This window comes from Anabas testudineus, chromosome 3 (genome assembly GCF_900324465.2).
Source record: "Anabas testudineus chromosome 3, fAnaTes1.2, whole genome shotgun sequence".
In the NCBI taxonomy this organism is placed as follows: Eukaryota; Metazoa; Chordata; class Actinopteri; order Anabantiformes; family Anabantidae; genus Anabas; species Anabas testudineus.
The window spans coordinates 9,574,358-9,602,161 of record NC_046612.1 but is presented as its reverse complement, the minus strand read 5'-3'; the positions used below and the strand labels follow the sequence as shown (position 1 = coordinate 9,602,161).

The window sequence follows — 27,804 nt, the reverse complement described above, 5'->3', positions numbered from 1 at the left end:
GCCTGTGGCTTCCCCAGCTGCAACAGATGATATCGCACAAGAGAAACGTGGATGATTTGGCTCGAGGTTTTATGCACCAGTGCTTCTGTGACAGTAAGTAATAAGTAGATCTTGTAATGTTTTCAGATCCTAATAGTTCAGCAGTCTGCAATACATTTGCTTAAAAAATACACTGGCATGAATTAATGATGAATGATCCCACATGGGGAATCTTTGAACGATCCCTGAAGTCAGTTTGCAAAAGCATGTGTGACAGATGCCAATAGTTTTACTTCTTAAGCATCTTAGGAATAAATATGGTTTTATGTTGTATTGATTAAACATTGCAGTCCTACAAAATTGCCAGACTTGATGGGCAATCTAAAAATTGCATCAATCAGCCGAACTACAGATGTTGTCTTTTCACATCATGTATGTTTCTCCATTAAAAATCTGGATTTTTGCCAAAGAAGAGCTGGTGGTCCCCCTAAAACAAGTGTGACATCTGCACAACAATAACAGACCTGGTGAACTCAAACTATACACAACAGCAGAAGAAGCAGACGTATGACTGCTCACTTGCTGTCGGCATATGAATAATTTATCATCAGTGATGCTGCAGGATTTCAGGAAGTTATATTGAGCCATGCGAGCCAGTGGATTAGACTCAGTGTGACTGACTGTGCAGACAGAAGTTAGTTTCACTTTTCATGGCCTCTGGAGAAATATGGAGGAACGCACAAACAGGCTAGAGTGCACTCACAGTGCGTATCCAAAGTGACCCCTTCAGTCCATGCAACAATGCCAGCATCTTACAGAATTAAAAAAAAAAAGAAATAACAAGAAACATTAGGCACCAACTGCAGTGAGAAGAGAAGTTCATGAATATTACATGAGATTTCAGCCCAGAATAGAGAATCTCCCTCCTGCCCTGGATTTGCGAGGTCACTGTAAAGGCTTTATAGATTACCTCATCCCAGGATCCCAGAAATGTGTAACTGTTACAGGCTAATTGTAGAAAAGAATCATCGACCAATACACATCATTGGTATAAAACACACTACAGCCGTTAAACGTTTCCTCAACTTTAAACAAAAGAACTCTGAACCTCAGTGTTTGAAACATTATGAACAAAAAGTCAGTGAAGTGGAAATAATGAAAAAAATGGAAATTTGAACTTTATGACAACTGAGCTAACTGTTATTGAATTGAAAGCTCCAGGAAAACTCCAGCAGTCAGGAAATGGACCGTGAAATGAAAGAGATTTTTCATTATTATAGGTGATTGTGGGATCAGAGGGAGGCGGGATCCACAGCGGCCACGTTATTGCAATTCAAAACGCGATATCATTGGGCGACATCTGCTGCAGCAATGTCTCTGTGTTTGAAGGCAGCTAAGAATGACAAAATAATATAAAATGTAATGCGTATAATGATAGTGATGTGATTAGATATATATTAAATATTGTATTGTGTCTTTTTACTTAAAGCTACAATATGCAACTTATCAGAATCAGACTACTTGAGAGTCAAACATCGATCTACTGTAAAAACCAGGTGTCACTAGTCAACACCTGTGGCATCTCGTAGATACATGCAAAGTCCTTTCACGTCAATAAAAAGGAAACTGATAAAGCGGGTTTGGCCTCTGATTGATTGATTCTATACTCTGCCATGTTGTCTTCACACTAAGACGCCAGGTCTCTGTGGTGTTTCATCCCCATCCTCACACTTCTGTCTGAGCAGCAAGGCTCCCAGTGTCTCACACACAAATAGAAACACACCAGAGATCCCAGCACAGATTTCCTCCCCCATCATCTTCTGCAAAGATGTTTTCAACTGGAGAAGAATGTCTTCTTAACCTTTATCTTTCATCTTATCTTATGTCCGGGACAATGAAGTGGTACTGGATCAAAACACTAAACACGGCCACGATGACATGCCTTTCCTTTCTGGGATTTGCCTTTGTCCACATCTTCCAGCTCATCAGGTGAGGATGGTGCATCCGAAGTAGCTCAACTGAGTTTCCCTCTTTCCATTTATAATCTTAGACCTTTTCAAAGATGCTTTCGTCCTGCCAGGATTTCATTTGTTTTATTTGGCCTACAAGCTCACACGTGCCGGGGCCACAGTCACACAGCAGAAAAATAACACAGCAAAAAGACAAAGAAGGGGGCAGGTGAACAAAACTCGACAGAGCGTGGTGTTGAGAGGCAGAGGTGGAAGAAAAAGAGCCAGAAGACAGAAAAAGACAATAATGCAAAAGGACAAAGGACAGAGGGACACTGTCAGCATATGGCTCAGAGGTTCCCTTGACTGCTTCGTAATGCTTGACTGTTCAGCCGGAAGTTATGGCGGCTGATGAACATGGCTTATTCAGCTATCGGGGGCCCCTACTACTTCAGGGGACAAGTGGTGACAAGAGGGGCATGACACGTATACTCAACAACCTCAGTGACCCTCGAATAGAAGAATGAAACAATGACTAAGACGCTGGCTGGTTGGAAACATCCTTGAAAAACTCTGAGGACAAAGAAACCCACAAAAGCCTGTTGTTTATTAACTGTAAGCTCTCTGAAAGCCACCTGGGCAGAAGAGGACGGGACTGAAAATCTGTGGCAGGATGGAGACTCTGATTAGGCCAGACAGGCCTGACAGATGGACAGACCAGATTAGGCATATATAGACATGTATCAAACAAGGCAGGACAACAGTCATGTCCGAGTGCTGTCTGACCCCTGCAGAGACGCTTTGATCCAATACATGCACTAACACAGCACAGAGCCCACCAAAGTTTTTCAATCTGATTTATTTAAACCTGTTTAAACCATCCAGGTTGGCTAATTACTGCTCTTTTTTTGGTTTTCTTTCCAAAAACAAAGCAATATTTTTGGTAATTAGGGCTTAAATTTAACATGGAAAACTAGTCTAGAGTCATATGGAATATGAAATTATGATCGGCAGTAATATTTGACTTGTTATTATTATGATGCTTTCAATCTTGTTTTACCATAACTCATTAGACTGGTTAGTCAGTTTGAATCTTATTGGAATAAAAGACATATGAACCTCATCCACTGACAGGTTCAAACATGATCTGTTATCTACTACACCATAGTGTTGCCAGATCGTGTTAAAAATAATGAAAAGCCTCATGTTGACAGACGCATAAATCTACCAAATAGAAGAAAAGGAAGAATAAATTGGGATCTCTGTCAGACAAAAGTTGATCCCCTCTGCTGTGTCCTTCTCTATTTGTGGGACAGCAGTGATGGATTCCATCTTGTCAGCCCCCTGTGAGCCATCGTGACAGTCGAGAGTCACCAGAGGCCGAGAACGTGTGACTCACAGATTCTAAAAGTCATTGCTGCTCCGCGCTTGACTCTGACTGGAGACGGTGAGTCTGACGGGCCTTTGTTACCATCACTCTTTAAGCATCTATTACATGAATCCAATGCTGAGCTGTGTTAGAACTGAAGTCGGACTCGATGAAGATACACATAACTTCAGTACTGAACCAGAACTTGACTAATAATGTAAAGAAAGGTACAGATTCAGTTCAGTTTGCTGCAGTCGTCTATTATTATTTTGTTTCTACCCGTGTATCAGCATCTAAATCAGACCCCAAAAGTTATCCTTAAAGGCCCTACTGCAACTCCACTCATAGACAAGCAAGTACACGGACACACTCCCACTGGCACGGACACCCACAAATCTACACTCACACACGACCACACCAACAACACACCCACAGGACACTCGGAGAGCGGGTGGGAGTAAGGGGGTGAGCCACGAGTCAATAAACCCTGTGTAATCTGTTCCCTTTAGTGGCATAAACCATCTGAGAGGAGATTACAACCGTTCTGCCAAAGTAAGAACATGCGAGTTCCTAATGGACAGAAACACTGAATACAAACACACACTCACACTGTGCACCCATATAGTCTCTAAAGAACCGTGGGGAGTTCCAAGACTCTAATGAACTTATGACTCCTGTTTTTAAGATCAGACTTCATGACTTTAATACAAAAAGGCTTTTTTGACTTTAGGGACAGAAGGACGGAGAGAAAAGGAGAATAAAACACAGTATTTCTGCATGTTTTTCAGAAAAGTCCTGATTATCATGACAGGCCCACCCTGGACTTGGGCTCCTGCTGAGGTAACTAATGCACAGCATTGTCAGTTTGTGTGAGATTACGCATCATGGCCTCCACGATTTGAACTAGAAGAGCAGGGGGGGGGGGGATAGGAGTTACCGAATGTGTGTGAGCATGTGTGTGTTCCTCTGGAGAGCGGGGAGGGAGGACGTGTGGACAAGCAAATAAGAGTGCAGAGGGTCTGCCACATATTTGTGCGTGTGTTTTTTTTGGAGGGGGGGTGGGAGAAGGGACGCTGGCTTTATGCATCATTAAGCAGGTGGACTGAGAACACCAGGTGGAGCTGTCACTGTGGAGGGGGAGCGGAGCAGACATCTGGTACACAATACAGGATGATACACCCACATAGAAGGAAGAGCTGCAACCAGTTTAAACACACGTCATCAAGCTAATTATTATTTATGGATCATCTCAAAGTAATTACAGCGCAGTGGTTATTACAGATCATCGTGTGTTTTGTATAATAATATGTTCATGTTTTATGCAGTGAACAGGGTCCTGTAGAGACCTCTGTGTGCTCCTCAGTGATCGATCAATCACATCATCTTCTGCATAAATGTAGTCACTGATGAAGATCTACAGGAGTATTTATAAAGTACACGTGTTACATCTCGAGAGCGCCTGATCAGGACTCAAGCTTCTACTACAGCTTTTATCTGTTTTAAACTTAGACTATAGAAGAGGAGTTTGTCATGTTTATCTAACGAAGCCACTAATTCTCATTGGGCCTGCACCATCATCCATATATTAAATGAATCTAGTTAATTTATTAAGTGGACAATTTCATTTATTGGAATGAAGTGCTCTTTAAACATAATGAATTGATGGATGGAGTAGATTGTTAATGGAGGAGGCTGAATATTGTGGATAATCACGCACCTCTGTCTCTATTCTGTGTCATTGTCTGGTTTAAGGAACAACTACACCGTAGCCTGACCTCGTGTTTTCTTTGTCTTGGATTTCACCCTGTATCATCTTTTTTACACTGACTCACAAACTTAAACCTCCGCCACACCACATCTCACTTCAAACTTAGCACCACGTAGTATTTGCTAAACAGTCTCTTATAATGATTTCTGGTCAAATTACTTGACTTTGTGTAAACACAGTCTGGCTGCTTTCCATGCAAACATTTAGTGCATGTGTCACATAGGTAGAAGAGAAAACCTAACTCAAAGTGAGATGGAGCGACCAGTGGTGGAAAATATACAACAAGCGTGTCAGGGGTGATAAGAAACAGCACTTAGTGTTGTGAAAATGAACACCTCATAGCCAGGTATAGATGAATGAACGGCTGGATGATGGATGGAATAATCAACCATGTACCTCCAGCATTAATCTAGTATATTGCTGCATTTATTAGTTCAAACATTCCCAAAATGGAGATGAATTTATAAGACTACATTACTGATTAGTTCTTCACTCTGAGCATTCAGGCCAACTGAGTTACTTGTGTGCATGCAAGCCTCCCGACTCTGAAGATCTGACTTCACGCTGAATAAACACAGGCATCGCATGCAAGTGAATGCATGGGGTGACTCCACGAAACACACACTGCAGGCGCACGCTGGCTCAGCTTTGCTTCGTTAAAGTGCCTGTCAGAGGCGATACAGTAATCCTGTTTTAATGGCCATGCCCCTTCCCCCACCGCGATATGATGGCCCCAGACATAGCGCCGTGCCTCTCTTAAGGCAGAAGTGTCAAAACTAAGTCCCCCCACTATGTCCTTTGCACGTTTGACAGCCGCCACACAGGCTAAGGGGGGATAACCTATCCCGCTCCCCAGTGTGATGACTTCTGGTTCAGTCAGGTATGTGACTTGCAAAGTTAAAAAGACGCTCAAACCTATAGGTAGGATGAAGTAAAAAAGAAAGAAAGGAGCTTTGACATCCACTCTAATAAACCAGTGTTTGTGCCTTCATCATAAAGTAATGCCTATCTGGAAGGATTATGGGTCATGCTTAATGTTATCTATGTGGATTACAGAAGAACAAATGAATGTGCTCATTGTAATGAGGGCCTATAATTAGACTGAGCACTACTCTGCTGCGTCATGTTTTTTTTTTTTTTTTTACAAATTCCCCTTTGTCTTAATGATGCTCCTAAATGTACTTAGCAAAAGAAAAGACTCACAGTTCACCTTGATAGGATCCTACTGTAATCGTAACCCAGCACATCTGATAGTTCATATATATGAGTATATTAATATCAACCTCTATCCATGATGTTAACCAACATTTTCTGCTTCCACCATCTCAGATGTAAAACCTCTAGATCACTCCAAACCCCCCCCAAATATCCACTTTACTATCACATAAGCATAAGAAAAGAAGCAAATGGTCACACTGGAAAGGCTAAAGTGACTTAAATGATGAATTCATTACCAAAATAGCAGCAATAAGCGCGTCTCTGAGTGTCACTGGAAAAAGCAAACATTTAAAGATGTCAACAAAAGAAGCTCAACAGTCAAAATAAGAGAGAAGATGAGAGGAAAGACTGAGAGCATGCAACAAATATCCCTGACTCAACCTGAGGACGGCATGGTTCATAGTCAGCACCTTAGACCAAGTGATGGAGGATTTCTACTCTCTGATTATTCATGGACCAAATGGTTACGGTAAACCCTGGTGTCAGACCAACAATGCAATGCAACAAAAGAAAAAAAATGGTATTGCTGGTTTTCAAAAGCTAAAAAAGAAGTAACACAAATACATGCGCAGCCAATTACTGTACAACTCCTATTCACTGGGACTCAAACGCAGGTGGCACGAAGCAACCGAGAGTGGAGAAATCATCCGACACTGTTTTACTACAGAGAGGCTTCACATCAGAGATCCCTGGACAACATGGAGTGCGCGCCGACAACTGAAATAATACCAAAGCGCGCTGGAGCATTGTTTTCCAAAGCTGCTGCTGCTGCTGCTGCTGCTGCTGCTGCTGTTGTTGTTGTTGTTGTTATTGTTGTGAATACACCTGCTCCGTATTGTCCGCTGCTGCCACAGCTGCATGTGAAACTGAGCCTCACCGGCGGATCATAACAAACAGAGTCCACCAAGCGGAACACAGGTAAACACAGAGGAGCAGCGCGGACGCGCCGCCGCTGGTAATATGAAACAGTTGTTGGAGGCGGACGGAGATGGAGGAGCCGACTTCCGCCAACAGCTGCTCAACTTCACCCGAAGGAGGCAGAAACAAAGAAAGGGGGTGATTTTTTTTTTTTTTTTTTATGTCCACACAGCTAAGAGGCTAACTGTAAATGCTGTTTTCTCCACATGGAAACACACATTTTCCAGCCGATACGCGCGCACCAACACACGCTCCCAGCCGTGCGCGCACCTCCTCTTTCTCCTCCACCACCACCACCACCAGCTCTTCCTCCATACTCACCACAGCTGTCTCTTAGAGGGGAGGCAGTCTTTGTTGGAGGCTGTCACTCCCATGGCCATCTGCATCACCGTGATGTATTTCTGATACTTCATGTTGTCCTCCTTCACCGCTACTTCTTCTTCTACTACTACTACTACTACTACTACTACTACTTCTGGGAATCCGTGCGCCACAAAAGCGACACAGGTGAGCGTGCATTCAAATGTCTGTTCGTGTCCCCTGGCATCCGCGGCATCTTCAGTGTGAAAAAGCGCAGTTTCCACGTCTGGAGCAGCGCTGACAGAGAAAACGTTCCCCGAGGAGCTCAACGAGAGATACCTCGCCGCCGCGACCCATGTCTGCGCTGATGACTCTCTAATCTCATTAGAGCTCAGAATAGATTGGCTAATCCATTCAATTTTAGTCAGGACCGGGTCATTGTTGTAGTTCGCCCCTCAGCGGCCACTTTTCTCTCCCTTTTTCCACCTCTGTGGAGTAAAAGACAGAGTCAGAGACAAGGATGGAGCGGCGGCGGCACCCAAACGTCTGCGAGGTAGGAAACGGAGTGCGCTGAGTTCAACGAGAGGAGGGAGAGAGAGACAGGAGGGGAGTGACAGAGGAAGAGGGAGGAGGAGGAGGAGGAAGAAAGGAGAGGAGAGGAGAGGAGAGGAGAGAGGCAGGGATGTAAAGGCCTAAGGGAGGGGGGGACATAAATGATGCTGAGTGGAATCACAGGATTTTAAAATTGGTTCGTGAAGCAGAGTTGAACCAACAAGGTTCAGGTTAGAATACAGTGAATGTAAAGAGCAGGAGAAACACATGAATGAAAACATAGCAGGTGTTTCTGAATAATGAACTAGAGGAAATCAGAATTACAACCACATACATATAAGAGAGATAAGGTTTACTTAAAGTAAAGCTGACCCTGCAGTTTGTAAAGAACTCATATGACACATGCATTAATGTCACTAACTCCTTTTTTTTTTCAGGTATTATTTCATTTAATTTATGAATGCTGCTTTGCTACAGTGTGTTTATTTATTCTATGTATAAGACGTACGTCACAGAGCCTTTTTGTTATTTATAAATCATGTCACAGACGTTTGTCCACCAGAGAGAACTGTCAAGTTTCAGCTATAAATAGTTCCCGCTCTGCACGTGCATTGGTCACAATTAAAAAATAAGTGCATGTTATATTACAATGTGTGTATCAGTGTTGGCACATCAAAAGCAACACATGTTGTACAAGTCTCTCTAACTTTATGTGGTTTATGCAAGATTCTCACCATGCATTTCTATTTATTTATCCACTGAGCAACAAATCACAATAAAGCGTTTTGAGCACAGACTTTTCCTTCAGGATGAGTGAAGTGTTTTGTCTTGTTACTCTGTGTTATCTTTCCTTATGTAAGAACAACAGGGTTGTCTGTCATCTCTTAGAACTGGTGACCTTGTGGCTTAAATCGCAATCTCCTTAAGTAGCCACACGGTCCTGCTCTACAGGTTTGACTGAACGTGGAGGCGAGTCAACACCATCTCACTGGCGGCTTAGTGAAACTGAGCCAAGCAAAGCTAATTAAGTTGTGAGAGAACAAAGGCAAAGATAAAAACAACCCTGTTTCTTTATAATAACATGTTTTCCTCTGGTTCATGTGTAGCTACTATCTCCTACTGCTATGGTCGCGGAGTAATGTGAGGTTCAGGTTACTTTGGAGGATCATAGACCTGATCAGAGTCTCTGCAGATGCTAGTTCAGTGATTGATTGGGTATCAAATTCAAATGCCCAGTAAACATGAGTCTTTAGTGAGTCCTCAAGGACGATGGGGGTGTCAGAGGAGTCCATGCACACAAGTTGGTGTGTTCTGGTATGTTTTAGTCTGTTGTCTGTTGAATATTAGTTTAAAAAGGAGCAGTTTTAATTAGGTCTGTATGGTGAAGGATGATGTAACTATAAAGACTATTAACAGACTGCTTCTGTATAAACCCCATGGGCAGGACCATTAACCATTCCACACACTGGCAATGAGAGCATCTCCCTGTTTCTTTTTGTTTTTTTGTTTTTTTTACAGTGAAACAGCACCATGAAGTGAGCTGTCTATCAAAAAGGGAAAATACTGTGAACAGCAAACTGCCAATACTAAATCTATTTAAAATAATGTAAAGATGCTTTACTTCCATAATACTGGCTTAGTAAGGGGCTCCAAAAGGATTCTGGACACACTGTTGCTTCACGTGGCCCTTCTTCTTTTGTGGTCAGTCTTCTGGCGTCATACGTTAGAAGTGCCGAGTGGTTCAGTTGTTTGACATTCACACATTTGCATTTTGGAGTCTATTTAATCATCTGGATCATAACAGATATACTTGGCCCAAACTTTGCTGTCACAGTTGTCATTTTCCATTAGGGAGTCATGGAGAAGAATACTGGATTGGTTTAAGAGTGAGATTTCCCTCAGGAGCAGCAACCATCCAAATGTGCTGATCCCCCCTCACCATAAATTACACTATCCCCTGGCCCCTGGCCACGATTAATCACATGACCACAGCTACAGATTAAATCTGTAGCCTTGGACTGTTCCCCCGTCTCGCTCCGCCTCTCTTTCATGCACAAGGCGCACAAATAATCAGCAAGCACACAGCAAGAGTAGACACACGGACAACATGAGCCGAGCATGTAGTGACACACTCGCTCCAGACTGACGGTCTGTGTCAGCAGAAGAAATGAGTCACTGAGTGGCTGGTGTGCATCCACCTGTTAGCCGTCACTACTGTCAGTGCCACATGGATGCTGTATGCATCCTGTAACTCAACACTCCACTGCAGAGCTTTAATATCTCACTGCCAGACCTGCATCTCCACGGCGACACTGGCTCTGGACTAGGCCATAAGGTGTCCCTGACACATAATACGGCCTCATATTAATAAGCAGAGTTATATGAGTTCAACCGTTTTATGAACATGTAGCGCTCAATGCAGAAAACTATGAAACTCAAAGGTTCACATACTTTTTCTTGCCACTGCATAGCATAAATTTGAGTGCTACTAAAATGTGAGAGTGAATAATATAACAGTGACAGAATGTGACAATTAGGAGAACACCCCCTTTTGTTTGGATTGTAAATGATAAGCTAAAATTAGATCTGAGATGGTAATGGGTCCACTTCCAAACACATTTACTGATTATTATGACAGTTATGGCTTATTGATTAAGGATAGTTATTTATTTGTCATTTAGCAGTGACAGCTCCAGCTAATTTGTAATGACCATATAGTTTATACACATACTCTAAGGGAAAATGTGAAGAGATATTGTTGATAGCAGTAACTGACAGCAGTGTGTGCATGCCAACAACCCACCTGTGATGTGTATGAAACCTGCCAGAGAGCAGCGATGTGAGAAAAAGGCAAACACAGCTCGCCAGACATGGTAGCTGCACAGGATGCATGAAGCATATGAATCCAACCAAGGGTAATGCAATATGTAAATGAAACAGTTGTTGCAGAGGAGTTGCCTGCTGTTGCTTCTACAAAATTGCACGTGAAACGCAGGGAACACGACTGAGGGTAAACACATGTGCACGCTATACCCCGTTTCTCCCCACTGACCCCAGAGTGCTTTATCTTCAAATCCACAGAGAGGTAAGCATAAAAAAAACAAAACTCTGTTAACAGTAACAGGTGGAAACAGCTGACTTTGTAAAAATACACAGCATCACACAGATTTATGGTAAAAGGTGTGGTGAAGTGTTGGAGGCTGAGCAGAAGGCAAGCACAGGGATGGACTGGGAATGAGTACCAGGAGCCCTGGATACTAAATGACTGCTGTTGCTGCTGGGACAGTGATTTATGGTGCAGCTTCAGGCGGGTGGGGGGTGTAGGGAAGGAAAACCAGGACGGTTCCACATTAAGAGGAACATACGTGTAGATATAACAAATATTCAGCTTGACAGTTGCACTGAAAACAGACAACAGACATAGTACTGGATGTGTTCATAGACAGTATTCCTTCACAGTAAAATGAGTCTTTGTGCAGCTCAGCTCAGCTCAGCAGGGTTTGACACCAGCAGCTTCCTGCCCTCCCACTGTCACCTTTATTAACAGTCTGCCAGGTGGAGATCTTTTCCTCTAAGTGTCCCACTGTAGCCTTCAATTTGCTGACGTAGGTGATGAACAGGGGCACAAAGAGCCTGTGGGAGGGCGCAGCTCTCCCTCCACTGTTTACATGTAACACAGCACCAACATACAGTGTTTACCACACTACAGTAGAAAATACTGAAGTGCTGGGTGGTCTGATGTGCACAGTAACTGTGAAGCTGCATTTAAGGTCTGCTGTAAAGTGGAGAGCGAAGCGACTGGACGTGAGCAGAAAAGACTTATATATGAGTATTGAATAGGTAATAGACAAGTTATGATACACTGCATGACTGGCAAAAGAGGCGTTACGATCCATGGATTTACCTCTAGTATATCATTGAAAATTAAAAGATGTTTATCCTCAACATGAGACAAATGAATTGTATGTTTTCGCTGCTAATCATGAATGTGGTTGGCTGTGGGTGTGTATACAGTACAGTGCTGTAGGTGCTGCCATACAGTGTTACATGTGCGTGCTGCGTAAGTCTGTCGCTGTGCATCTTATCACAGGAATCTCAGCAAAGTCTGAAAATAGAGTCTTACCATCTGGGCATGCCTATATTTCTGTAAGTAAGGTATATAGAGAGCTGTCTGGCGTCCTGCTGCTGTGCTGTTCCAACTGTAATGCAACAAATCATGTCCTTGCTTGTACTTCTTTGTACCAAAGAAAATATACATGCATGTGAAAAGCATTGGCGCTCTGATTAGTATCATAGTCGTATATTGAGGCAAACTAACAGTTGCCTACATAAAACTTATCTGCAAAGCAAAATAAAAAATAAAAGCACGACTGTGTGTTGTGTTTTTCTCTTGTAAGTGCAGAAACCCGACACAACATATGGTGCAAAAGTTGTGCTAGATATTGTTGATATTAAGGAGTCATACGATATGATGTGATTCGCCAGAAAACCAACGGGAGAGGACAGAAAAACCAAACCACAGAGAACTCAGTGGTGAGCTTTCATGTCGAGAACTGAAAGAGAAGAGAGCGAAGCGACTGGACGTGAGCAGAAAAGACTCCAGTGCATCTATGTGCATTAAAGAGTCCTTTGCCTTTTATTGCTGCGACTGCACTGTGAGATGTGCGTCTTACATAACAACACTTTAAAACTTCCTCACCAATACACACAGATGATGTGCTTTTGAGAGAAACACACTCCTCCAGGACAAGTGTTCTTTAGCCCCGTGTTTGTTTTCCTGCACTTATGACACAGAGATGTTTCGGTCAAGTTAGTAACAAGATGTATAGCTGTGTTCTTTTATTTGGTCTGTTTTGAGAACATAGCATCAAAACACATAAAATATTCCACGGATTGGGTTCTAACATGTATTAAAGTATTATAACATTCTAAAATATTAAAAACTAAGTGATAAAGTTTCTATAAGATTGGGTAATAGGTCTTTACATATGCATATAAGAGAGAAAGGGAGCAATTCTGCTGCACTGAGCAGATCTGCAGGACCAAGGTCAAGGTCACAGCAGGCTTACTTCCCGCCAGAGGCAGAGGTAACCTGAACCAACAACTGCAACACAAGAGAACGCTCCCAACAGCCAGAGTGCGAAATGAAAAGCACCTGTCCTTGTGCTGGTGTGAAGAGAGAGCTCAGAGAGCATATGCTCATTTTAACAGAAACAAACTGCACCTTATTGTTGGTACGGTGACGAACATGTTGTAACTTTTAATGCTTCGTTAGTGATGGCATCGAGATCTAGTCTGTATTTGTGCATAATTTACTGTACATCACTGTTTTCTGAATGAAGCCAGTTAAACATCTTTAAGTTTCTCTTTCATCTTTCAGAATGATGCATCACAGACAGCAGGCTATTACTGTACACACACTAATGCTCCCAGTCGGCCATGCTTTTCATGGGCTTATTGGCTCCAATAAACATTTTGTTAGAGTGAATTCTCCCAAGAGGGCTTTACTGAGGTAACAGAAAACAGGAAAATATGCGTGAAACCGGAGATAGCACATTTTTAGCAATGCTGAAATTAGCTTCGCGTCTGGAGGAGGGTTTGGATTTTATTATGCTCACTTCATGCTTTCTTAATGTGAAGAGCTCCTAGTTAATTATTTGAATTTCAGAGATGATCTGGAAGGAAAAAGAAATGATTTTCAACAATCTTCAAAAAAATTTATCCCAGAATCCTAAAGTTTGCCTGAAGTCAGAGTCGCACAAAACTGCATCAAAGTCTGGTTTTAAAACAGAACATCATAAACCTCTACACAGAGCACCAGTTACTAGGTCGAGAAATGAGTTTCAAACCTGTCCATATTTCTCTACATGCTTTCAAAAGGTGCATTGCACTCTGTTTTGGATTCAGACAGACCAGATGTGCTCCCAGAAAGACTCAATGATGTAATCACTTTAACCAAGGCTCTACTTTCATATAACCAAACAACATTATCCTTCTCCTCTCAATTGCTGCTACGCAACATGGTTTCACTAAATCAATGAACCCAAACTCACACTGAGGCCAGTCATCCCACTGAGGCGCAGGAAATCACCTACTCCTGTCTCTTTAGTCTTATTCTTTCAGTTTTTACCTCCAGCTCATGACCAGAGGTGATTAGATTAACATGATCCATGTATTGACTTAAGAAATGATGCAAATAAAATCTATACTAACAAAATGTAATCGATGAACAAACAAACCCATTAAATTTGGGTTTGAAAACCTTTAATGAAAAACTGATCCATATGAGGTCGTTTCTACTTCACAGCTGCACATATATGATGGTGCTACCATAGCGTGTTGGTGTCTGTTCCAAGGACACCTCAACATGTGGCCAGGAGGAGCAGGGAGTTGAACCACTGACCCTTACATCATTTACATAAAAAGATTGAGCATCATTAACAACGTTCTTACAACAGGAACTCTTCATGAACCAAAACAAACAGTAGAGTTGAGAGAGAGAGAGTGACACTACGGTATAAACAGACCCAACTGAGAGGTCTGTCAGTGTCTGTGTCGGCCTTCTTACTGATGAACTTCCTGACGATGTCAGCACATAGGAAGCAGGCAACACTAACACGCTGTCACATCTCTGCTTCTTGTACACGTTTTAGCTCCTGTGATACCTCAGAGTAGCCGTGTAGGAAACGAGGACCTCGTACTTCTCATCCTGACAGCATTGCACTCAGCTGGAAACGACCACACTGAATATTGGAGTAGATGGTACCGTAAAGCTGAAACAACATCAGTGACAAATTGCCATCGTAATGTCACTTATCTCCAGATGTTAACCCAGCCCCCTTGTCGAGACTCCCACTGCTGAACTTGAATGTATTTGGCTTCGTGCAGAATGCAAACAGAGCTGTCACAACAGATACAGTATCTCCCACAAGCTGCCTTGGAAAATAGCTTTGTAAGTATTTTCAAAATCCACAAAACAAGCACATACCGGATTAGACAACTCCTGAAAAGAGCACAACTAGCAGAGAAGCCAGAGCTAAAATATACATAACATCTACTATTATTCAAACTAGTCTACAGAAAATGAATTACTCCCAAAAAAATGTTTTATCAATTAATCAAATTAAAACATGTATGTAAAAAAATTGCTGCACTGACCTCAATGTAGTACTTCTGGCATAAACCTGTCCTTACTGGAGGGTACCAGCTTCTTCGTCATTAGCAGAAAGACAGAATTGCATATTACTGAGGAAATAATAAATGACCCCAGGTGAATTAATGGGCCAAGTCAGTCGGGGATTTTGACTGTGGAGTGACTCACGTTGTATGTTCCTGCCCCGCAGAGCAACGCAGAGCCACAGTCCGAAACACAAAAACGGCATTGCTCTGTGTAAATCTCCAGTCAGCCTGTCCCCTGATCTCGTTGACTCTTAGCGGACATCTACAACAGTAACACAAACTGGCAGATTAGTCTCAACAGTTTACAATTTGCCACAATAATAATAGTTTCAGCCATCCCGCTATTTGGCCTTGGCAAGCAAAAGAAAACTCATAAAATAAGCAACGTTATATAGTCCACAGCTAATTTTTAAACTGTTCACGTTAACCTTTTTAATATAAGCTTTAGGCATTCCTTTTCCATAACTATGTGGCTGCAGATGATCTTGTTATCTCCTGAATGTTTGTTTCTCACTAACAGCCCCAAGAAACAACCTAATTCTATGCCATGGACGGCTACTGCTGATGAGACGCACTTCAGGTTTGTTCCTTCTTTTCTGTGACAGCAGGTTACAGGAAACAGAAAGGTAAGGTGGAGACACACTGCCAAAACGCAAAGCTGTGTGTGAGTGTTATAAGAGGAGGATGGGACCTGTGTTTAGATAGGGGCATCCTGTTTGGTTAAAACAAGAAGCAGCAGGTACTAAGAACACAGCATCTCACAGAATAAGAGAGAAGCCAGGCGTCCAGTAGTTTTATTACAGCTGTTCGCGTCTGTCATCTGTTTACACTGTCACATACTAAGTTTTAAAAACTGACAGCGTTTCATTGATGTTATATATAAACTTTGCTAACATGAGACGATAACTTTTCAAACATTTAAGTGGCTATTAATCATGTATAAGAGTTATAACTCTTATGTAACAGGCGCAATTATGAAGGATGTGAAAGTCGAACAGAAAAAACAAAGTGAGCTCTAAGAGTTCCTGAAACCTTTACATGAAAATTTTTTGGAGTGAATGCACACACTGTGTTTTGGTGAGAAAAATGAATTGTGTGCAAACACACTCCACAGGGGACCTTTAAGTGAAGGATCTAAACACTGCTGTTCACGGGTGAATAAAACAGACAGGGCTGGATGAAATGTAGCTTCATAAACTAAGAAGACAAAGTTCAGAGAACACAGTTGGAGAAGTGAAGGAAGAAAAGAAAGTCAGTTCATTAATCTATATGGCTGCTGCTCAGTGGGATGCTGAGCCCTGGAGCGGCCATTTCTTAGTGATGACATCTTCCAAACTGCAAAAGATGACTCACTGTGGACCCAAGTAACTAACGGGGCAAATAACATTCACACATGGTCTGGCATAGCAGCATGACGGTCCTTGGTGAGACACAAAGTTGGCTACAGTCACTCAAAACTTCGATTCTCTTGGCAGTTTCTGTCTTGCAGGTGTCCTCTGTTCAAATGCATCCTTCACTCTGCGTGTTGCCTGACTGATACCTCGGCGAAGCCTTGTGGATGTATAAACACATGCATGTGCACGTGGATGTGATGCATATGTGAGTCTACAGGATTTGCTTGCCTAAGAGTGAGCCGGTCCCCTAAAGGTACGCCTGTGGAGCCTGTGACATTTCCTCTCACCCCACTGTCAGATGCTGCTCAGCTGTTGCCTGCATGGCTTCTTAACGGTCTGGGGAGCAATGTACCCTCCTGTCCCTCCTCAGCACACCAACACACCCCGGTGACCCAACTCGGGTTAAAGGTCAGCATAGACCCTACAGCTAGCACCAGACTCACTCTAGAAAAGTTTCCTTGTCACCTCTGATTAACTATCACAGAGCTGTGACAAAATATTTGCCTTTGATATTTTGCAGCTTTGGACATTTTCACATTTGATTTGGGTTTGATTCTTTATGGGACTAAGGAGGTTCGGTAGTGTTGTTAAAGTATTGTCAAAATGTCACTGAGGAAACAAAAAATGTAATGTGTGCATCACGCAACACAGACATTTAGTACTGATCATGTACATTGTGTTTTAAGTTAAATGTATTTCAGTGCAACACTTTTGTTTTGCAGTAGTTTCTATGTTGCAGCAGAAATGTTCACATTTAATAAACTTTGAATATCAATTTGTATAATTTTCAAAATTCAAGGCGAGATTTGCAAGGTTGGCTTTCAAGTGTTCAAATCCACATGTGCCTTTAAGAGACTGTTTTAAGCGCTCTGGCCTAAATATGTATCACACTTTCAACAGAGAGCCTCCAACACCTCTCTGTAGCTAACACTGTGCGGCAGCTGCCTTCCTACATCCTAATTTTTGTTTTAACACAACATAAAGAGGGTGACACGTGTGTTACATTATTATTATTATTGTTGTTATTATTGTTGTTGTAATATCTGGATAATTTAGTTATATGTAGTCCAATCAGCTCAACCCTGGCTATAAATCAAAACCTATGATGACACAAATTATGGGCTCCAAGAAAGTAAGAGAAAAACATAAATCCAAGACTTGTTCCGACTACATCACAGTTTACGATTTTACATCATCTTATATTACTATACTGATGCACAGTGCCATACACTGTGGACAGTCTTATATAAAATTTGTTGTTCTGTTTTCTGACTGATCCGGAGATGTAAATACCAAATCAAAGTACTTCATCACACTGATGCAGAAATCATCTAACAAGAGTCGACAGCCTGCTAGCATGCTAACTACATCAAAGATAAGGCTGAGAATAAAACCCCGTCCTGCGGTGGCCTTAATCCTTCAACACCTGCGATTTGAAGCACACTCCTTTGATGTTGTTGGTTCAGCTGGAGAGAAAGAGACTTAATAGGGAGACAGAGAAATAGAGAGGGAGAGAGAGAAATGAGGAGATAATAGGGTGCTCATTTAACACAGACCTAAACAGAACACAAGTTAGAGCAACGGACGGGTGCGTGTAGCAAATCAACTCTTTGATGATATAATTCCTGTTAAGCTTTACGGCTCCATCTTGCTGACAAAGTATTATATGAGAATGCTGATTTGCTCTCTGGTCATGTCTGGCAGCAGTACATTCAAAGGCTGTCAGTGAAGCTGTCTGGGAGCTCTGGACATTATTTTAGATACGTCCCTCCTTAAAACAGACCAGTATTTAATCACTGATGCTAAATAATGAAAACATACTGAAATAATACAAGCACAATGCCAGTGCAATAATCTAGGCTACCACACAATGGAACAGTATCATGGGGGACACAGGGGAGATGGATGAAGCCGGGGTGTCCAGCTCTGCCATCGTGGGCCAACAGGAGGGAGACTGAAAGGACAAAATCAGCACAGCAAACAAAAGAGAGGAAGAGGCCAGATCCTGTCATTTGTACATAATTGGCTCGATGTGACTATGCTGGATTTAGAGTTTATAAATGCCTTCAACAATCAACCACTGATCTGTGTTTGCTTTGGTTTCCATTTGTGTCAATCCACAAATCAGTCAACGCAGTGCGTCAGCTCTACATCATAATGTTTCCATATTATTTAGCCAGAAACACACAGTGAAATCCATTTTCCAAAGTATAGTGTTTCATTGTGCCAGAAAAATAAAAGATAACCGACACAAACCATGATTTTATCATCTTACAATACATTTTCTCTCCTGTTCTGTCTTTGTATTAAACCTCAGTGTGTGTACCACCAACCAAACGCTCCTGCGTTGCTCTGAAAGAAGCTCGTTGGGGGGGTTGGGTATAATGAACAAGGTGTGGCTACGCTGTTGTCATGGCAACATAGTTATCGCTGCTCTGAACCCCCACAACCAGCCACTGTATGGAGCAGAGGAACTCAATCACCAGTAGATGCAGACAACATGAAAATATTACAAATACACATGCAGCGGTCTGCATGAATTACTGCATCTGTGCACATGATAAACAAAAGAGCTACGCAGAAACAAATGGATAAGCAGTATAGGTGTATTCACTGTGTTTTTTAAGCGGTTTCTATGTGCAGATCTGTAAGCGCATGAGATGAATCCTGTTCCACTGTGACAGAGTGAGGGTCTCTTTGCTCTTTCCAGAGTTCAAACAAGCACAGCCCATCACTTACACCAGCACGGTAATAGCGCTGTACAGCAATTTCGTCTTTAACAGGCTGCTGCTGTTATAAAACTCAAGGTTGTATGACGTTATTGTGATGCTTAAACACATGTCAACGGGTTCTGTGAGTGCGGCTGTGTGATAGCAATGAGTGCCTGACCTGCAGACAACACCAATGAGGAGGTCATAGAACATAAAGCAGAGGTTGATGTCTACATACTGCCCACAACTGCTCTCCAATATGTGAGTGAGTGTACACCTCACAATGTTACTGTGAACAACAACAAATTGGTAATATGAGGCTTTTAACAGCATATCTATAAGACTGTGCATTTCCCTCCTGGAACATGTGGAAAGTAGCTTAATAATATGCTGATCGCAGTGAAGCCCCTCTGCAATTCCATCACCTGAAGGCTTTGCATCAAGACCCCATCTTTCTCTAATTCAATATCACTCTCAATGTAGATTCACTTTAAAAGATGTTGTAACTCAGCTCCTTACAGATATTTAGCTGCTGCACTGTCTATAATGAAAATACCTTAATTCAACTTTAAATATACTGTAAAACTGACCTGTTATTAGCAATTCAGAACAAATTGAACTATGACCGAGTGAATATGTTGCAAAATATTACCATCTGATGGTGAAATATAGTACTGCAGAAATGAAAATGCTTCCTTACGTGGCACAACGGGTCACTGAATGATATATGACGATGTGAATCATATGCCATGGCCTTCACATTTTCTTCCTAGCAGCTTACTGACAACATTTTCTGGAGACGATACAGTATGTTTATTGATTTTTGGTGCAAAAGTATGAATATTCTGCTGCTCTGTCAACGAAAGACTGACAGACAGGCACAGGGCAACCAGAGGAGGGGAAAGTGAAGGCCACAGTTTTCACTGTGGTGGTAATGGCTCACAGGTCTGTGACCTTGAAGCTGGGTGAGGGGCCCCAACAGACCCCAGGACCAACATCAGAGCTCTCTGTCCAGAAGAGTACGAGAAAGACTGCAGACCGCTCCAATTTCCCAGTCCCCTGGTGATGGAGACAAAGTTATTAAGAAACAGAGAGTGAAATATATTTAGAGGTTATGGATTCAGTGCCCTAATTGTCTCCCTGACAGGTGCTGCTGCAACAGCTGATCATGTATGAGGCGATAATGTGTTGATAAGCGAAATCAAATGATTAATACTGTTATCTTCCATCCCACACAGTACATTTGCCTCACGCCTGTCACCTTTCCCATCTGACAAAAAAAAAAAAAAAAAAAAAAAAAAAAAAACAGCTTGTGTCCTCATCCATGCCAAAGTTACATTTTCCTACAGTTTTCGACAGCATTTAAACGCAGCATCGCCGTTTGCGCGCAAGTCAAGCTAACGAGTTAGCCAGTTAGCTGCTCAGTGAGTTAAGAAAAGTGGACGAAAACGTCTAAATAGCAGGATAATTACTCCAAAAAATCAGTGCAGGATCTGCTGAGTGTAAATATCAAACATATATGTGTCAAAAGAGTGAACTGTAGCGATGTTTAACAATAAATCAGCCTGGTTTTCAACCAGTGTCCCACAGACCTGTCAGGACTTCTGGAGTAAGTAGCCTGAAGAGCTAAAAGACAAAAATAAGATTTATTTAAAGCTGATCTGTCAAATTAACTGCGTCCTATATAATGTTAACTAAGTGTAAACATTAATTTTACTTGTTAGTAGATAAAATCTAATATTATTGCTACCGTCTTAACCAATTCGTGTCATATTTGAAACATAAGTAACTAACAAGCTAAACAGCCTCATAGTGTAAATAACGTGTGGTGCACAGACACTGTTGTATGTAAATGTACATTTAAGTAATATTTGTATTAATAAATATTAAAATGTTATAAAGTTTTAACCACTAATAGTGTTTCCTCATATTGCCAGGCAAAATGGGATCACGATAGATAAAAGATAGTCATGTAACTGCTTATATAAGAAGTTATATAGTGAAGAATAGTATAAAAATAAAATAACAAAGAAGTTAACATATGCATATGTTTAAAGTTTGACAGTACTTTATTTATTCTGTCAGATGGTTAAATAAACTTCAGTATTTCTTGTAATTTTTACAGGGTTAAAGGGATGCTGCTACAATGATAACTGAACAAGGATTATATATATATATATGTACACACACTACTACTGTTCTATTGTTTTGCTCATTTTTGCCTTGTTCTTGTAGTACTCCAGAGTGGGACCATTGCTAGTTGGAGGACAGCTGATTATCTTTTCAGTGCGGATGCTACATGTCCAGACACTTTGAGGTGAGAAACCAAAGAGAGGTCCCAGTCATGTACAGTGTCTGTAATCCATTTGAAGCTCTAACTCGAGTTCTGTTTTTCAGGATATTTGAGAGCAAAGATTTCCTCTGGAACGAGGTGATGGTTTTCCACAGCTTGTTCCTCTCCATCTGTGAGAAGCGCCAGAGTGTGAAGTCTGTGTGCATCGGGCATTATGTGCTGCCTCCAGCCTCAGTACAGGATGGTGAGGAATACTGTTTATTTATACTTATTTGTTGTAAACCATGTTGAGTCAGTGCTTCCCCACCTTGGGATCTGGCCATGCAGTTGATGATTGAATGATTAATGAGAAATGTGACATGCACGCTCTGAATGTCCAGCACATGTACAATGAGACAGGTGTCATCGTAAAGTAGGAGAAATCTTGTTTTGGGTAGTTAAAGTTAAAAACCAAATCAACACTAAGAACCACTCTAATGAACTATTCATGTCAAAGTTATAACTTATTCTGTGTTCTTTTGACATTTAAGAGGTGAGAAATGTGGTTGGGAGGTTGATTTGGGAGCGTGAAGATGAGCAGTCAGTAGTGCAGGTAGGTACAGAAGCACAATATAATTTACACAGAAGCAGATCAAATAACTCACTAATCATAATCTAAGTTTGACTGGTTTCTGTTTTACAGAGGTGTAGTTTCCACTCAGAAGATGAGTCCAATGAAGACGAAGTCAGTAAAAGCGAGTATGTTAAATTTCCACCGTACATATTTAGAAAAGGAATCAATATGTTGCAAACTAATTAAATCCCTGCTCCTCTTTTGACAGTCCTGCACCATTGTACTCCGAGTCATCAGAAAGCGAATCCCCTCTTTGTGCTCACAGGCAGGATTACCCAGTTAGTAACATGCTCACAGGTGAAACATTTATCACTACTTACTCCTTCTAATACGATAATTGTACTGTATGTCTGGTGTAACCAGTATTTATAGTGTGAAACAATCCTTTATATCTTCTGTGTTAACTTCACACCTTTTCCTCTGGTCACACCAGGATATGTGAGCATGGACAGCCTCCAGAAGTATTCAAGAGATCTCTGTGATTTCCATCCCGTGTGTTTCCGATGCACAAGCTGTAAAACCTGCACATACATGCAAACATGCACGGAACATGTTAATCAAGAACAAGTGACAGATGAGTCATGATATTTGTTTCTAATGTTTGCATTTCCTACCTGCTGTTGTGTGCAACATAGATGTGAACACTGACATAAAATAAATCAGTTTAACGCAGCGAATGCTGATCACATCTTGTAATTCGATCCACATTATTTCATTATAACAACTAACAGTTTCCCCCCTGTAACATTCATCCTTCTCTGAAAAACACAAATGGTACAAATGGATCCACATTTAATTACATAATCTGTATCCATCTCTAGATTCTGTCGCACAGTGTATTGAGTGAATTGAGATGAGTTGGTATTTAGTCAGTACTGTGTTTTTTACCAGAACAAACCATGACACTGGGCACCGACCTTTAAAATGGAGTAGAGTAAAACATACAAAATTATATATATATCCAGTCTGTCCCATGTTTTGTTTCAGACCCACAGTCAGGAAACTTGCTGCAGTCTGAAATTTGCATTTCTCATCACCCTGTTGACAGCTCAGTCCTAAATCTGTCTGTGGTATCAAAACAGAAACTACACAGAGAACTCCTCAATAAAACATTTGTTTTGTTGTGTTGCAGCGTAGCCTTGTTGATGTTGGGTAAAGTGAATATGAAGCCCCTCATAAGCCACTGTTAGCAGATAGTCCAGACCACACATCAGGATGCTGGGATAAACAAGTTAAAGTGTGACCAGAATGACCCTGATCTGCCCCCAAAACAGACCGACTGAGAGCGGCTCAGCGTGACAGGCAGACATCCACAAACTGGACCTTAACCCCTATAAAGATAACTAACCCTAATAACTAGAGCTAGTTCAAAGAGACACTAATAACAGCACTGTGAGAGACCAAATGGTACATAGAATTATTTTATGATGCTCAACTTTGTTCTATTAACATTTTAATTTCTTTATGATTATAAATAATCATCATAATAATAAATCTCCAACACATTTTATATGATGTGTGGAGCAGCTTCACTTTGCTTTGTGACCTGGATCATGGAACAATTAATACAGTCAATTCAAAACTAATCTTATATTTATGTCACGTTACCTTTTAAAGCTTTTTTCTTCTTTTTGATGCCTTGTGTTGTTTCATTTAATTTTTTTATTATCGATACTATATAAACAAAGGTCATCATTTTGTTGCCTTTACACTGGACTGACTAATCAAACAATACATTTTATAATTTGAGCTCCATTTTTCTGTGCCACTGGGTAGTTTAATCTCTAATAACGCATCATATTTTATCATCTCTTTACAATTAAAATCTGTTACTTTTATCTGTAAAGTAATTAGCAACTGGGGTTATGAAATAAATGTAATGCTATAGTACTTAAGTAATTATACTTAGTTACTGTAAAGTAAATTAAATGTGTATTATTATTATTATTATTATTATTATTATTATTATTATTATTATTCATGACACCTGGAAATAAACTTCATCAGATTGGAGGGTGCTACGACGGACTTGAGGGGGTTTTATAGTATTTATAACACAACAAGTCGATAACAAAGACTCAATATCAGCTGATAATCAATAATAACAGTGTATGTCGTGTTTAAAGTCTTTTACAGCAGCAGCAGGAGTTTCATGCATCATCAGAAAAGCTTTGTCTCGTCTTTGCTCGGTAGCGCTCATCCCTCCAAAGTGGACTGTTCCGCGGCTCTCCGTCCAACCACACGCTTTGTTTTGGTGTCGGCCTCCACAGTCCGGAAGCTGCTCTCTGCACTTTGAAACTGAACGAACTAAAAGTCTCACATTTTGGACTCGGTCTCCTGGTTTCTCTGCTTCTGTCTTCGTCCCGTTGACAGCTCGGAGCTGCATCTGTCATGGCGCAGGAAAACCTGTCAGTGGTGCTGCACGCTAAAGGAGACCTCCGGCTGGTAGGAGACGGAGACCCACCTGCACATGTTAGTCACAGTGTGTGAGCATGACACTGACCGCAGCCCTGTGTTTTGTTTCTGACAGGAAAAGTGTCCAGTTCCGGAGCCAGGACCTACTGGTAAAGTATATATAGTTGTAGTATAGTAGTAGTAGTAGTAGTAGTAGTAGTAGTATAGTAGTATATAGTGCAGGCGATTAAGTAAAGACAATGTGCAATATAGAGTTAACATGTGACCACTTCAAAATATATGAACATGTGTTGCATGAACAGAGGGTTACAAACACTACAAGTAGATTTAATTTGTGTCTAATCAGAAGTTGACTAAAAATCTAAATGCATTGCTATTTTGATTTATTTCATTCATATTTGTAGAAGATGATCTAGAGGTCTGAGATCCAGTGTTTAGTGTCATATTGTGAATCAGTTTGTTTTATTTCGTTTCCAGAGGTTTTGCTCCAAATGCACTCTGTTGGAATCTGTGGGTCAGATGTTCACTACTGGCAGCACGGCCGGATCGGGGACTTTGTGCTCACCAAACCAATGGTGTTGGGACACGAGGCGTCGGGGCGGGTGGTAAAGGTTGGATCAGCTGTCAAGCACCTTAAAGTAGGTGAGTGTGTGTGTGTGTCAGAGCCAGGGAATATCAGAGGGATTGCCTCATAGGGTACACTACTAGTGTGTGTGTGTGTGTGTGTGTGTGTGTGTGTTAAGTATCTAGTGTCATGAACCCAAATTATATTTTTTAGGTGACAGAGTGGCCATTGAACCTGGCGTTCCACGTGAGATGGACGAGTTCTTCAAGAGTGGACGATATAACCTCTCTCCCACCATCTTCTTCTGTGCCACGCCACCCGATGATGGAAACCTGTGCCGATACTACAAGCACAGCGCCAACTTCTGTTACAAGTAACAGTTTTTGAGGATGACATGATTTTCTTAATAACTGACTCTCTTGCCTGACGTTTGCATATGTCATTTTCTGTCTTCATCTCACCACTCTGTCTTTTTACAGGCTGCCTGATAATGTGACATTCGAGGAAGGAGCATTAATTGAACCTCTGTCTGTGGGAATCCACGCCTGTCGCAGAGCTGGTGTGACCCTCGGCAGCACCGTGCTCATTTGTGGCGCAGGTAACACCACAGTTATTAAACTTAACACACAGAAACAAGATACTACAGAGTGCATGCTGAAAACTCAAAAACTACAAAGTGAGAATTGTGCTGACTCAACAAACCTCAAGTGGTGGAAAAATTGATGAACCTTAACGCACTTTGTAAAAGACTTAATGTTTAACAAATTTCTTGTCTTGACAACAGGATAATAAAATGGTCGCAGTAGTTGATGGTGTCATATGACACATAGGCATAGTTTTAGTGTGATTACTGAACACACATCTTTATAAAACTACAAAATCTGAACCTAAACTTCTAGGTATCTTTTAACAGGACCCATTGGGTTGGTGTCTTTGATTGTGGCCAAGGCGATGGGGGCCTCGCAGGTTGTCGTCACCGGTAATGCTTTGTATATAAACACTTGCCTCAACCAAAATGACAACAGGAATAGATTTTGGTACCACCTTCTGTGCTTTTCATAAATCTTTAGTCCACCTCATTTTCTGTCTTCAGATCTGTCTCCAGAGCGTCTGAAAATGGCCAAGGAGTTGGGGGCTGACTTCCAGCTGACAGTGAAGAGAGGAGAAGAACCCCAACAGCTCGCCAAGAGTGTGGCGGAGCTGCTTGGAGCCCAGCCTCACATTACGATTGAATGCACTGGTGCTGAGAGCAGCATCCAAACTGCCATCTATGTATGTGGCCACCCACCCCAGAACTTAGTCATGTGTCATAATGATATAATCTGCTAAACTAAGTGTAATTACTTATTTTATTTACTCGTTTGTTTTGGTTTTCAGGCAACACGTTCAGGAGGCGTGGTGGTGTTGGTGGGTCTCGGCTCTGAGATGGCCACCGTTCCTTTGGTCAACGCTGCTGTGAGAGAGGTGGACATCAGAGGAGTCTTTCGCTACTGCAACACGTAAGAAAATAACCAATAAGCAGATTTTTAAAGCTGGAGTTATAGTTCCATCGGCACCATACTATACTGCTTGTATATTTACAAGCTTTTAGGACCACGTCCTTGGTTAAAGCTCAACCCATATTAGGTGTCACAGAGAATGAACCGCTCTGTAAAACATTGGTCTCGTTGTGTTGCAGCTGGCCGATGGCCATAGCCATGCTGTCGTCAGGGAAAGTGAATGTGAAGCCCCTCGTCACCCACCGGTTCCCACTGGAGCAGGCAGTCCAGGCCTTCGAGACCACACGTCAGGGTGTTGGAATAAAAGTTATGTTAAAGTGTGACCGGAATGACCAGAATCCCTGATCTGAGCGGCCACACCGAGTGCGACTCAGCGCGACAGGGAGAGATCCACAAACTAAACATTAACCCCGAGAAAGATAACAGGTTAATTCAAAGAGACACTAATAACTAGTGACTGCTGTGTCGCCTGCAGGTCACACGTGTAGTTAACAACTACTAATAATAGAAGGTACAAAAAATGCTGAACTTTGTTCTGTAACCAAAGTTTTAATTCCTTTATTGATCGTTTATCATTTTCTGTTAAGATACATTAATTTAATTTAAATAAATACATTTTAAATTGATGATTATTTAAAAAACGGTCACATATTTAAATTAAATGTAATTTTCAAAGTGATGCTTTTCTTTTTGTACGTAAATCTTCAGATCCTGCACTTCCTAATTGCTGGCATTAGAGGGAACCAAAGTCTCAAGTGAAATCACAGATTATTGTTTCAATTCTATTTAGTGATAATAGAAGATTTATTTTCTCGCTACCATCTACAGTTTTTAATGGTTTTCATCAGTGAGCTGCTCATTAACCTGTGAATGACACATGATGAAGCAGGTTAACGCTGAAACAACTACTTTCTGTCTCAGTTTAACAAAACATACTAACAGTACGTAGCATGCACAAAATGAGAACTGCAGTTTACTACTGACAGGAAAAAATATAAAATGTGCACAACATATATATCAGCCAATAAAACCTCAGATGTTAATGTTGCAGCTTGAAGCATTTTTTTCAACAGTGACCAACT

General features: G+C 41.4%; 2 protein-coding genes across 2 annotated transcripts; both read left to right on the top strand.

Moving 5' to 3' along the window:
* Positions 1-20,740: 20,740 nt before the first annotated feature.
* On the top strand, positions 20,741-22,906 carry terb2 (telomere repeat binding bouquet formation protein 2). The gene is made up of 7 exons (XM_026378869.1): positions 20,741-20,946; positions 21,573-21,654; positions 21,735-21,874; positions 22,161-22,222; positions 22,313-22,368; positions 22,452-22,540; positions 22,677-22,906. The coding sequence occupies exons 1-7, from the start codon at positions 20,883-20,885 to the stop codon at positions 22,826-22,828; spliced, it is 645 nt and encodes a 214-aa protein (XP_026234654.1). The 5' UTR covers positions 20,741-20,882; the 3' UTR covers positions 22,829-22,906.
* Positions 22,907-24,516: 1,610 nt separating this feature from the next.
* Positions 24,517-27,770, top strand: sord (sorbitol dehydrogenase). Its single transcript, XM_026378938.1, has 9 exons — positions 24,517-24,688; positions 24,774-24,807; positions 25,136-25,300; positions 25,437-25,596; positions 25,703-25,821; positions 26,137-26,202; positions 26,317-26,495; positions 26,601-26,722; positions 26,902-27,770. Exons 1-9 carry the CDS (start codon positions 24,635-24,637, stop codon positions 27,065-27,067), a joined length of 1,065 nt encoding a protein of 354 aa, XP_026234723.1. The 5' UTR covers positions 24,517-24,634; the 3' UTR covers positions 27,068-27,770.
* Positions 27,771-27,804: the final 34 nt, after the last annotated feature.